This window comes from Apaloderma vittatum, unplaced genomic scaffold, assembly GCF_000703405.1.
Source record: "Apaloderma vittatum isolate BGI_N311 unplaced genomic scaffold, ASM70340v1 scaffold4790, whole genome shotgun sequence".
NCBI lineage: Eukaryota > Metazoa > Chordata > Aves > Trogoniformes > Trogonidae > Apaloderma > Apaloderma vittatum.
The window spans coordinates 20394-33025 of record NW_009696037.1 but is presented as its reverse complement, the minus strand read 5'-3'; the positions used below and the strand labels follow the sequence as shown (position 1 = coordinate 33025).

Here is a 12632-nt window from a genome sequence, read left to right as displayed (position 1 = left end):
CAATTTCTGCTGGAATACATTTAGAACTTCAGAAAATTTCCAATCCACAGCCCTCGCCCAGTTTTGTGTCACCAGTGAACTTGCTGAGGGTGCACTCTGTCCCCTCATCCAGGTCATTGATGAAATTATTGAACAAAACTGGACCCAGCACTTATCCCTGGGGAACACCACTGGCTACAGGCCTCCAGTCTGTGCCACTGATCACAACCCTATGAACTCTATTCCTGAGTCCGTTTGCAATCCACCTCACAGTCCAATCATCTATCCCACATTTCTTGAGTCTTCCTATGAGGATGTTATGGAGGACAGTATCAAAAGCCTTACTGAAGTCAAGGTATATGACATCCACTGCTCTCCCTTCATCAGCCCATTTGGTCATGCCTTCATAGAAGGATATCAGAGTAGTCAGGCAGGATTTCCCCTAAGTAAATCCATTTTGGTTACTCCTGAAAACCTTATTTTCTTCCATTTTGTTAGAGATGGCCTCCAGAATGAGCTGCTCCATCACCTTTCCAGGGATGAGTGTTAGGCTGACTGGTTTGTAGTTGCTACGGTCTTCCTTCTTGCCCTTTTTGAAGACTGGAGTGATACTAGCCTTTTTCCAGTCCTCAGCCAACTCTCTCAGTACACATGGATGCACCCCATTGGGGCCTATGGATTTGTATTTTCAGTTTTTGTAACAGTTCTCCAACCAAATCCTCATGAACCAGTGAAGAATCATCCTCACACCAGTTTTGCTCCCTTACTTCCAGTGACTGGTATTTGTGGGGACTGGTCTTAGGAGTAAAGACTAAGGCAAAGAAGGCATTCAGCAATTCTGGCATCTCTGCATCCTTTTTACCGTATCTCCCACCTCATTTAGCAGTGACCCCACTTTTTTCCTCCTCTTCTTTTTCTCATTGATGTATTTGAAAAATTTCTTGTTCTCTTTCACCTCTCTAGCCAGACCAAGTTCCAAGGGAGCCTTGACCTTTCTTGTTGAGTCTCTAACTAAACAAAATGATATTCTGGTCAGTTTAGTCATGTTAATTTAATGCTGAAGGCCTCTCAAACAATGAAGTTTAGAAAAGTCTCATCGTCCTTCCAAAATCCTACAAGGAGATTAAAATCTATCCATCTTGCAGCATATCTATGTCTGGTTCACATTCTCCTTCATCAGCTTAGTTTATATGTTACTATTTATCACACTGTCTGGTTTTTTGAGATTGAGGCAGGAGATGTGTGCACGGATTAATTCTACACCAGAGCCTGCTGAAGCTCTGTTCATAATGTTATTATTGTTTTAGTCTGTGAATCTATGAATAGGCATAGCACATGACTTGTGTATACTGTAAGTTCTTATATAATGAAAGATATAAGGACACTTCACAGAAAAAGAAAATAATTTTTATCCTGTAAAAGAAACTTTGATGTCTAAAGAAAATTTTTTTCAACTTTCAGTAGGCCCCTGAAAGAGCTGTGCTATAGAACTATGCCAGTCAATCACTAAAGCACCAACACCCCCGTGTACTATATGGCAGAACTATTTTCCTAATAAAACTACATACTACAGTCATGCTATGTTTAAAGTTTTCTTTAAGTACTTCTTCTGAATTGCACTTTGAAATGTTTATCATGTTTTTCCCAAACATGTTTATCACCTTTGGTAAGAATACAACTTGTTTCTTGTATTGTTTTATACAGAACAGTTGCTAATATTATATTAGCTATTAATAATCTAATATTGTTAACAAGGATGAAATTTTAATGTATTTTTTTAAAAACTAGATCTGAATGCTTTTAAAGTATTAGCTAAAAATACAGTATCTATTACTAATATTAAACATAATAAGTAGTGTATTCTCTAAATAATATATGTATAGAATCATACAATCATAGAATCATAGAATGGCCTAGGCTGGAAGGGACCTTAGAGATCATCTAGTCCAACCTCCCTGTCATGGGCAGGGATGCCTCTCAACTAGATCAGTGTGTAGAACATATAATTAATAAATCCAAACAGTATTGTCACAGATTACAGAATAACATTTGCCAAATAACTGATAACTGCATAGGGCAGTATTTCATGATTACTTTTAAATTCTTCCCAATAATGGGAATGTTTACTTAGATATCAACTGATTTCTTAAACAGCAAATACTTGTCAAGCTTGGAACTCAAGAACCATAAGAATCTATTTCTGAGAATATATTGTTATCTCTCTTTTTTAAGCAATAACCAAAATCTTGGAGGCATAAACACTTCCAAATTCCATCTGGAAAACAGTTTGATGATAGCATTTTTAATTTCTGTGACTGTTACAGTCCTTCTTTACAAATGGTATTTCCTCAGACACAGGAAAGGATTATGATGCTTCAAATATATTTCCAGACTTTCTACATGCGGTTGATGTCTACACCCTTTCCTAGAGGCTAGTAGCACTTCTCTGGATGTTATTTTTTCAGTCTAACTGGTATTAGAGAAGAAATATACAGGTCAATAGAAAGAAACCAAATCAACAAAAAATAATTTGAAAAAATCCTTAAAACTGTAAAACTGAGCCACAGAGAAAACAGTGTTTAGTTATCCATGTTCTCTGTGATTCATGATGTGCAGTCACTAAGTGCACCTCTTCTATGTGAACTGTGAAACAGAAAAATTATATGTGATCTAAGATGTCCTGCATTGTAATTCATGACAGTAACAGCGCCGAAAAGAATTTATGTGGGGGAAGAAACTTGACAGAAATTCAAGCATTAGTAACTATATTAGCAAGTAGGACCTATAATTAACCTAAGAGAGAGAATGAAGAGTACAAAAATGTTTCTATGAAGGCAAAATGGCCTTCATTTAGTGACAGAGGCATAATGATAGACAACGTGAACTTTAATACAAGTAGCAAAGATGGAGCTGTAGGAATCTACTATTACGTTTTTTCTTGTAACAAGTCTATTCAAACAATCTCTGTATCATGACTGCATGTTAGGAATAGATTAGCTTAGCTTCAATATTCACTGATGCATTTTATTGCATTCTGACTAAAGCTACATCTTGCAGACTTCTGAAAGTTACCCTTTAATCTACCACATGTAAAATTACATTATAAATATTAAAATATATGACAGTGGAAAGTTATTAAATTTATTCCCAAATAATATAGCTGCTTAGCCTCAAGCACACAGTCATAATAATTACCTCTGAGCTGTAATTAATTGCGAAAATAAATCGTTAAATTTTGGATGCTGACGAATAGGAGAAGGAAGCTATGAAACAACAGCAACTGTCAGCAGTATTTTAATGCTAAGGAACTCCATATAAGATAAAATAAGAGCAAGCACATTTATAAAATATAAACTAAACAGGGACTATGAGACAGCAGTAACATACATTCTCTTAGAATGCTTAGAATTCACCTCAGTATGAGGTATCAACAACCTCAGTATTTTAAAGATTATTACCACTACAAAAACTACAGATTACAAAGTTCAAAGTTAGGTATTCCTTATATACTTTCAAATTAATTACAAATTACAGTAAAGAAAGAAGAAAAAAGAACCATCTATTTCATACAGAGAAGTTTATGTACATGCAACATAACTGAAGTGGTGAGGCAGGGAAGAGAAGAGAATATGAAAAAACCAGAAAATTAAAGACATCACTTACTGGGGAAAACCACATCACTTTAAGAATCCAGATTGTCAAAGAAAAATTCACAACTAGGATGATAAGCAGGAGGAGAACAAACAGGTATAGGCAACGCTTTCTCCAGCCATAAATTCCAATTTTGTAGACATATTCATTCTTCGGCCTCTCTAGGCTAGTGCCTGGTGTTGTTGTAGTGTATTGTTCACGTACCATCTGCTATGTAAAGAAAAGAAAAAGGACTGCTTAGTTTAAGTTAAATTCAAAATATATATAAACCTCCAAGGAAAATACAAGGACATATTTGTAAATGCAAGTTACTAGAAACTAGAAACTCTAATGACTTTTTACCTGGAAAGCATTTTTATCACATCCCTTTTAAATTACACTTATATCTTATTTTTTAGTACACGTGATGTGACGTTTTAATATATGAACTGCATCACTTGCCATTTCAGAAGGCTTGAATTTATTTTATTCTATAAAGAACAGCAACATTTTTTCTCCCATTTTTCATAATATGCTACTTGTTCCATCACAAAATATTTCATAGGAACATACGACAATCTGCGGCTCACAAAACCCCCTATTATTAAACTGTAAAAACAGCTAGAAGTGGTAACGGCATCTTGCAAGCACAGGTTTAAAAACATTTTGACATATTCTTTCCTTAGTTCAGTAATAAAATGTAATAACTGTGTATTACTGGAGTGCCAAGATATGTTAAGCTTCACAATCTATATTTAAAGACATGAAATAGTTCTTAATAGTGTAAAGGAAATAATGATTTCTCAATTTATCAGATATTCATATTAAAAGATATGTTATCAATAAAAACATTACCAGGTTTAAACAACTTCTTTCGCTCTATATTACAGTTCTTAAAGAAGTATTCTTTGAATTTAAACAAAACTTGACAGGTTGCATTTCCTGAAAACATGATGATATTCACTAACTTCTACCTTTACAGCACAGAGATCACAAAGAATTCAAACTATACATTAAAGCTTACTACTTCAGCCAAGAGAAAAAAATCTCAGCAGCTGAAGAACAACACTAGGCAACATCTGTCTCATTTCCACCAATACAAAACCAAAAACCCCAAACCCAACCATGGATGTCAAAAAGAAAATGAGTATTACAAGCACTTCCCACGAGCCAGGTATATCCATAGGCATCTTACATCCAAAAACTAGTCAGCTATACTACAATATAATGTTCCCAAAGGAGAGTGCCATCACACAGGTTTCACACAAGATCTCCTCTCAATTCTGAATTTACTCCTGGGAATGGGATCACTGTGCTCTCGTCACATAGCTTTCAAAATGTGATTAAATTATATCCTTGCTCAGCTGCTGAATTACTCTAAGCCATTAAAGAAACTCATTTCAGGTGTCCTGCAGAACTATCTTGTGTCTGTAACAGGCTCGTGGCTCTCAGTTCTAAGTCTTATCTTTAGAAAGATGTCATCTTTTGATCCCATAGCTTCCTATCAACAACTTAGAGAATGCAATATAAGTTTACAACTGAGCAGGAGTTCATGTCCTGTCATATGCAATATTCCTCTTATTTCTGCACTTCCATTCAAAACTCTTTGAATTTCTTGCTTATATGTATTTAAAAATGAGACTTCAGCAGCAGTTCAGAATGTACCTGTGCTAACACCATGATGGGACATTAATTAATTTTTTGCTGTTATCAGTCTCAGTTGCTCATGATTCTATGCATATAAATCTTTTCATCTGCTGAAAGAATTGAAAATGGTGTAATGATTTATTAGTGGAAAATCACAGATTCTGAAATAACTTGGCTCAACATTATTGCAAAGAGTTGTAGATTTACAAAAGATTACTTAATATTCACCACATGAAACACATTCATTTAAAATATCAGATTATATTTTTCAGTTCTCTCTATTACTAAAGCACCTATTGCTGATTATAAGGCACAGTTTATATAGTTGCTACTATTCTTCTTTGCTATTCTCCTGCGAATCATTGTATTACATAGCTTACCACTTACACAGACGTTGCCCTTTATCTTAAACCTACTTTACCAGACTCTGCCAAATAAGACCAATTGGGACATTTATACATAAATGAGTTTCAGAAAATGCTTAGGAAAAAAATGAACACTGTAACCTACAGAACAGGATGCCGTAACTGTCACCTGGTGACACCAACAGACAAACTGAGAAATAAAATGTGCAGTTCTTGCTCAGGTATAGTACAAATATCTAATACCCTAACATAGGGTAAGATCCAAGTTTCTTACTGCTTCCTTAATTACACATACTTGTTAAGTGTCAGTATAACAAGAAATAAGATAGATAACAGCTACAGAAATTTCTATAGTAACAGAAGCCACCTTCACAAGACAGATTGGTTTTTCTGTGGTTTTTTTAGGAGACAAAATCCACGTCTAAGAACATCTAAAAGGTTATTTCAATATGGCTGTGGAAAATGGACTGTTCTTCAAAGACTACACAGTCTCATGAAGTTAGCTGAGCTTTCAACAACAAATCTCTAGCTGTGGTATCTATGCTTTGCCTGTTCCTTGTGTTGCTGTTTGCTACACCTTCAAGGTAAATTTTGTCATAGAAACACCATTTGTAAAGAGAAAATTAATTCTCAGATCTTCACATTTTAATGTCAGCCTCATCATAGTGGTCTCTGAGGTTGAGATTCATGTTACAGGGTTACAGCACCAACAATCTTGCCTTCAGTATCTGAGCCAGTTAATCTAGACTCTCTTTATGGTCAACGGAGATAAGCCCAGCCCTGCTAGGAATTATTTATCTGATGTGTTTTAGATGTATGTTTTAGACATCCAGTGAATCGCACCTTAAATGTGTTTAATTTCTCTCCATAAAAAGAGAAATAAAGAGAGCCTGGGATGGATTTCTCATATGTACATACCTACACAGTTTAGACATATGCATTTTGTCAAATTAATTCCAAGCAGGATGATTACCAGAAACATGTAATTGAACAAGAAGACAGAATTCTTTTGATTTCTGTTCTCCATTCCTTTTTTATCCTGTTTACTGTGTGAGTTGAGGGTTTGATAAGTAATGCATTATGTACTGCTGTTTAATGAGGTGAGGTCAAAATCCATTATGCATTTCACCAAAAAGCTATGAATTCTGTGATCACTTTCAGTCCTTCAGAAATTCCACAGGGGCCTTCTCTCAGCAGAGCACTGTTCCCTCCACAAATTATTTTATCCTAACAGAAAACAGTTCCGTCATTCTTGAGCCAAAAACTGCTTTGGTCCTAGCAAATGGGTAATGCTGGCCTAGACAACTAACTGCTTTGAAAAGGACTGATTTTCTCTATTTAATATAATATTTCACGACTTTTAAGACCATTAGTGGCCCAGTGCCAAGAAATTACATGGGAAATCCTTTAAGAATTGATACTGTTGGATTATTTCCTCTGGAAGAATCAACTTCCATATACGTTCATGAGCTGAAATCACATAGGAGAATAATGTCAGACCTGCCTAGAAAATTTAGTTAGAAATTCTTTTGCAGGTTTGGGGTGGTTTGGGAAGCTGAGCTGAAAGGAAAGCCTCACAGACAGATCTCATAGCTGGTTGGTGAAGTTTGCCAGGATTCAAGAGAGACTCAGAGAAGGAAAACAATAGATACTTACTACTTCTTGCCCATTTGCTGATTTAAAACAGATACTGAATTCTAATTAGGTGCCAGAAAGATTTGTCATAGATTTTGAATGATAGATATCAATTACTTATACACTGCAGATACTTTAACTGTGTGAGATTTTCTCATATGTTCGGATATTGCTTGTAAATGCTGCACATAATGTATGAAATTCATCCCTATATAAATACACATATGACTTGTTGATGAAAGAGCTGTATATTCTTTACATTGTATTAATAAAGCTGCCCTCTATAAATACAAAACCATGACAGAACATTTCCTTTGATCCATTCCACCTTTCTCCATGCAAGACCTGGAGACTGGCGTGATTTGTATGATTTAGAGGTCCAGGAGATTTTTATATTAATACCTACATATAGAAAAACTGCCCATTAATAATGGTACTGTTGGATTTACGTTAGTTTGGGCATCAAGTTCAAAAAGCTATTCTGATAGCTTTGGCATATTCAGTTAAGACAGCTGTGTTTTGAAGAAGGAATTTGCAAACTAATCAGTAAGCCTGCTTGGGAAAGCAAGCTTGAGCAGAAGCTTGTTACGGGGACTCTTTTCAGGAATTATCTATCTGTAGGAATTACTGAAGACATAATACTATTTGAATTAATGTAAAAAACCTCAGTTTATTTCAAATGTAAAAGTATGTTTTCACCTTTTTTGTTCATAAATGGCTCTTATTTTCTTGAATGTAAATAAAATTCTCCTTAATGTACAGTTCAGAACTTTTACTTGAGTATCTTGTTACATTGTCATAAATTAACTAGCAAAGATGTACTATTAGAAAGCATTAACTTATGTAATTATTCAGTTGTTTAATATTAATAATCAACTATAATTCCATTAATAATTATGTAATTAGTAGTATTTTATGGTTTTGGACTGTTTTCAACTGTTTGGGGATTTTCAGCAAAAAGACAAAAAGCTTAGCGCTCAAAAGAACTTTTTCACATCAGAGTTAAGAAGAACTGTTTAGGTTTCAAAAAGAAATTTGCCGGTTAGCTCAGACAGTTGAGCATGGCGCTAACAACACCAAGGTCACGGGTTCGATTCCCGTTCAGTCCCCATGTGTTGCCTGATCTAGTCAACAGGTGGCGTCCCTGGAGACAGGGGGCTAGATTAAAATGATCTCTAAGGCCCCTTCCAGCCTAGGCCATTCTATGATCTTATGATTGATGCTCATACTATCCATGTCCTTTTGAAGAGGAGCTTCAGCCACCAATGCTTCTACTCTTTACACAAAGTATATTTATTGGGCAGAAGTGTTGATCTGCTCAAGGGTAGAAAGGGTAGGAAGGTTCTGCAGAGAGACATGGACAGGTTGGATCAATGGGTCAAGGCCAATTGTAGGAGGTTCGACAAGACAGACCGAGTGCCAGGTCCTGCACTTGAGTCACAACAACCCCCAGCAGCGCTACAGGCTTGGGAAAGATTGGCTGGAAAGTTGCCTGGCAGAAAAGGACCTGGGGGTCTTAGTAGACAGCTGGCTGAACAGGAGCCAGCAGTGTACCCAGGTGGCCAAAAAGGCCAACGGCATCCTGGTCTGTATCAAAAACAGTGTGTCCAGCAGGAGTAGGGAAGTGATTGTGCCCCTGTACTTGGCACTGGTGAGGCCACAGCTTGAGTACTGTGTCCAGTTTTGGGCACCACAGTTTAAGAAAGACACTGAGGTACTGGAGCAGGTCCAGAGAAGGGCAAGAAAGCTGGTGAAGGGTCTGAAGAACAAGTCTTGTGAGGACCGGCTGAGGAACTGGGACATGATTTAGTCTAGGAAAGAGGAGGCTGAGAGGAGACCTCACTGGTCGTTACAAATCCCTGACAAGAAGTTTGTAACAAGGTGGAGGTCGGTCTCGTTTCGCAAGTAACAAGTGATAGGACAAAGAGGAAATGGACGCAAGTTGCACCAGGGAAGGTTTAGACTTGATAATATGAAAAATTTCTTTACTGAAAGAGTGGTGAAGCACTGGAACAGGCTGCCCAGGGAAATGACAGTCATCATCTCTGAAGGTGTTCAAAAAACATGTAGATGTGGCTCTATGGGACATGATTTAGTGCTCATGGTGGTGTTGGGATGATGATTGGGCTTGATCTTAGAGGTCTTTATGATTCTATGATACACATACAAGAAAACTCACAGTACGTGTGGGGAGAAAAGAGGTGATAGTGCCAAAGGAAAACAGCTCAGTGGAAGGACCATTTTAATCATTTAAACTAAACTCATGTGCCATTATGAACAAACTGTAAACCGAAATAAAACAACCTGTCAGCTTAGGCAAGTGAGAACTACTTTTACGATCTGTATACAGCATCTTCATAAAACATTATGTTAATTAATGTTGTTTTTATACAATGCATTGGGCTAGAGAGTTATTATTCTGTGGTATGAACATAAGAAGTACATTAAGGCTTCACACTTTGGTGGCACTCAGGCATGCACATGGAGGACAGAAGCAGTCACTTGATGACCCAACAGGAAATAAATCCAGCTAGAGTGTTTTCCTGATAGAGGAAAAATAGTTGTAGCAAACCTGATGTTTAAAGAAAAGAAATAGAAAAGAAGGGAAACTCTTGGAGTTTCTTGGAAAAGCTTTCAAGACAAAATCAGAAAGGCAGGGAAAACTCACACTCTCAGGAATAGATGACAATTTCTAATTCCTTTAACCTCTCCTTTGTTCCAACTTTATTTAATCTTGCCCAAACTTGTTTTGATGACATTTGTGCATTATACAGCACATTACAGTTTGAACTGTAAACTAGCGCTGGATCTCTCCAACAAAATTTGTGGAAAACGGGGCAAAGAGATTCATATTGCCTAGATAACTGTTTGCATACCCCTCAGTGCAAATTTACATAATAATAACAACACAGTCACAATTAACAGCTTTTCACATTTTAAGTATCACTGCAGTAGCTGAAAGGTAGTCACAGCACAGCATAAAGTGCTATATTAAAAAAGATTATTTGTCTAATATCTGTGTGCTTCTGAAACTCATTTAGAGAAAAAATGTTTTAAAATTTTGTTTTCAATCCTTCAACTTGATTTATTTTTTCCTCCTTTAACAAACTCAAGACATCAATCAGAAAAAAAGTCAAATTTCATGATAGTCTCTTCAGAATCAAAAAGCCAAGCAAAAATAGTAGGCAGATTTTTTTGTAAATTACTTTTATTTTTGTGTCCACGTTTATACATGCAAAACTTTAAATGATTAGCTTAGCTCTGCAGTACCTGTCTTGAGCTAAGGGGAAGAAAAGAACAATTTTTAAGAAAGGAATGCTGAGAGCTATCTTGTCCTTATGGAAGGCTAGCAGGATCATTCTTCTTCCTCTCCTTAAAAATTAATAAAAATCCTGGTTTTTTAGAAAATAACAACAGTGCACTTTTAGTCTACCATGTAAAGGGCTTTCTCACTAAAAAAGACAAAACTAAATTAAACACACAGGATCTAGTGAATTTTGCATCTATAAATTATAAATTGTAGTCTTTCCAGGATTATAAATTACATGAGCAGCTGAATACTGCATCCTCTTTTATTCTGATAATTATCAAAGGGCTTTTCTTCAGGTAAAAATGGAAGGTTTTCTTCAGGTTGTCATTCTCTGCAAGCAATATAGCTTTATAATGCAATCCAGCTATTATCTGACACTCCAAGAAGAGAAATGCAGAGAAGATGGCTGACATATTCACAGAACTTTTACAATAATCTACCAGAGGTAGTTTATGTTCATCAGGATTTTAGTTCTTTTATTCAGTGACAGCTAAATGATCTTATTCAGAACAGACATGCACATTATTTCGGATGCAGATAAGGCTTTTCTATCTGGTCTTTAATTTAGTAATTTACCAAAAAAGTCTAGTACTGAATTATTAAGTTTGTCTGCAAGGAACGTGATGAACAAAATTCTGAACAAAATATCAAATTATAGAATTTTCTATAATTTCAGATATCTAAAATCCAACAATTGGTTTAGTTACCAGACAAGGCTGTGATAGTTACCATCTACAGTACATAAATTATGTTCTTATGGTATGTGATCTATCCCAGATATTATTATTTAAAAAGAAGAATTAAATCAGGTAACACACAAATCACTTGAAATCAGACGTTAAACATGACAATTAAATCTATGTATTTAGTGAGCCCAAGATTTAGCAGAATTTTGCTGTGTATCTATCTACCCAAGTCAGACAATAATGCAAATTAATAACAGTATCACCACCTGCCATCAAAACGTGATATAAAAAGGTGTTTAAACTCAGCATTTACCAACATCTATGAAAGTACTATGAACTTTTAATAATTATAGGGATTAAAATTTAAGGAAGATTTTTTTTAACTGGTTACCATTCATGACAATAAAAAAAAAAAGAGAGAAATAATTCAGCATGAACTAAGAACATGTTTCTAACGTATCTAAAGATACTTCTTAGAATACAGTTACATTATATCAAGGTCTTGTAAACTGTATTGTATAAAAATTAGTGATTCTTTTTATTTATTGATCTGGTTGTTCATACACTAAATATATGCCTAATACTGGTGTTCAAACTATTCTCTTCTGATCTATTACTCTCATCGTTCCACAATACTTGACAGTGAATTGTTTACCAAATGAGTGAAAACAATTCCTTACAAGTCAGCTCTTCAAGCATGTAAGAACAGAAGAAACAATTTCAGTACTTTTTCTGTAACAAAACACACCAAGTCCCAGAAGACTAGCACTGAAGCAAATGGGAACTTTAAAGTCTAACATCTAGGAGTTTCTAAACTACATATAATGAGACAAGATCTCAGTTCACATGCCCCATTTCCAGAGTCAAACCTATTGCAGGGAAAATTGTGCTTCATCTCTATATTCCTGACAGAATTATAATTACTCATACTGTGGCGAGGGCACATTAATCTCATCTGGAGAAAAGTTGCAAGAAACTTAAAAGGCTGCTGAAACATTTCTCTCAGGGATGCTAAACTAACTGTGATTTTTTAGGGTTAAAAAATTAGTTATGTTTGGACAGATTTTTACAGGGTCATAAAATGCATACTTTGTCCAGTACATACCATCCTTGATTTGCTGAGCTAGGCCTTCTTCTAAGCTAAGAATTTTCACACCTTACATCTAGAATAGTAAATTAAACAGGGCTGAGGTGTGTTCTGTGAACAGCCATGATGTTAGTTAGGTATATTGGAATGAATAGGAGTTCTAAAATAGTAAGCAACAATCATTTTCCTGTACCTTTCTTTTGAGGAGTTTCTCAAGATTATAAAATGCCTGTGTGGTGAACAGGAATGCCATCTGTTACGTGGTTTCAAACCTACTTCTCTGAAAAATGTTC

The 12632-nt window shown here is 35.7% G+C and overlaps 1 protein-coding gene across 1 annotated transcript in view; it reads right to left on the bottom strand.

Annotated features, from left to right (window-relative positions):
* LOC104276782 (gamma-sarcoglycan-like) overlaps window positions 1-12632 on the bottom strand; it is a gene marked incomplete at its 3' end in the record, with an annotated part of 38732 nt that overhangs the window by 10755 nt on the left and 15345 nt on the right. The window contains exon 2 of the mRNA XM_009873215.1: window positions 3643-3840. Coding sequence (XP_009871517.1) covers window positions 3643-3837 — 195 coding nt within the window. The remainder of the gene's footprint in view (window positions 1-3642; window positions 3841-12632) is intronic.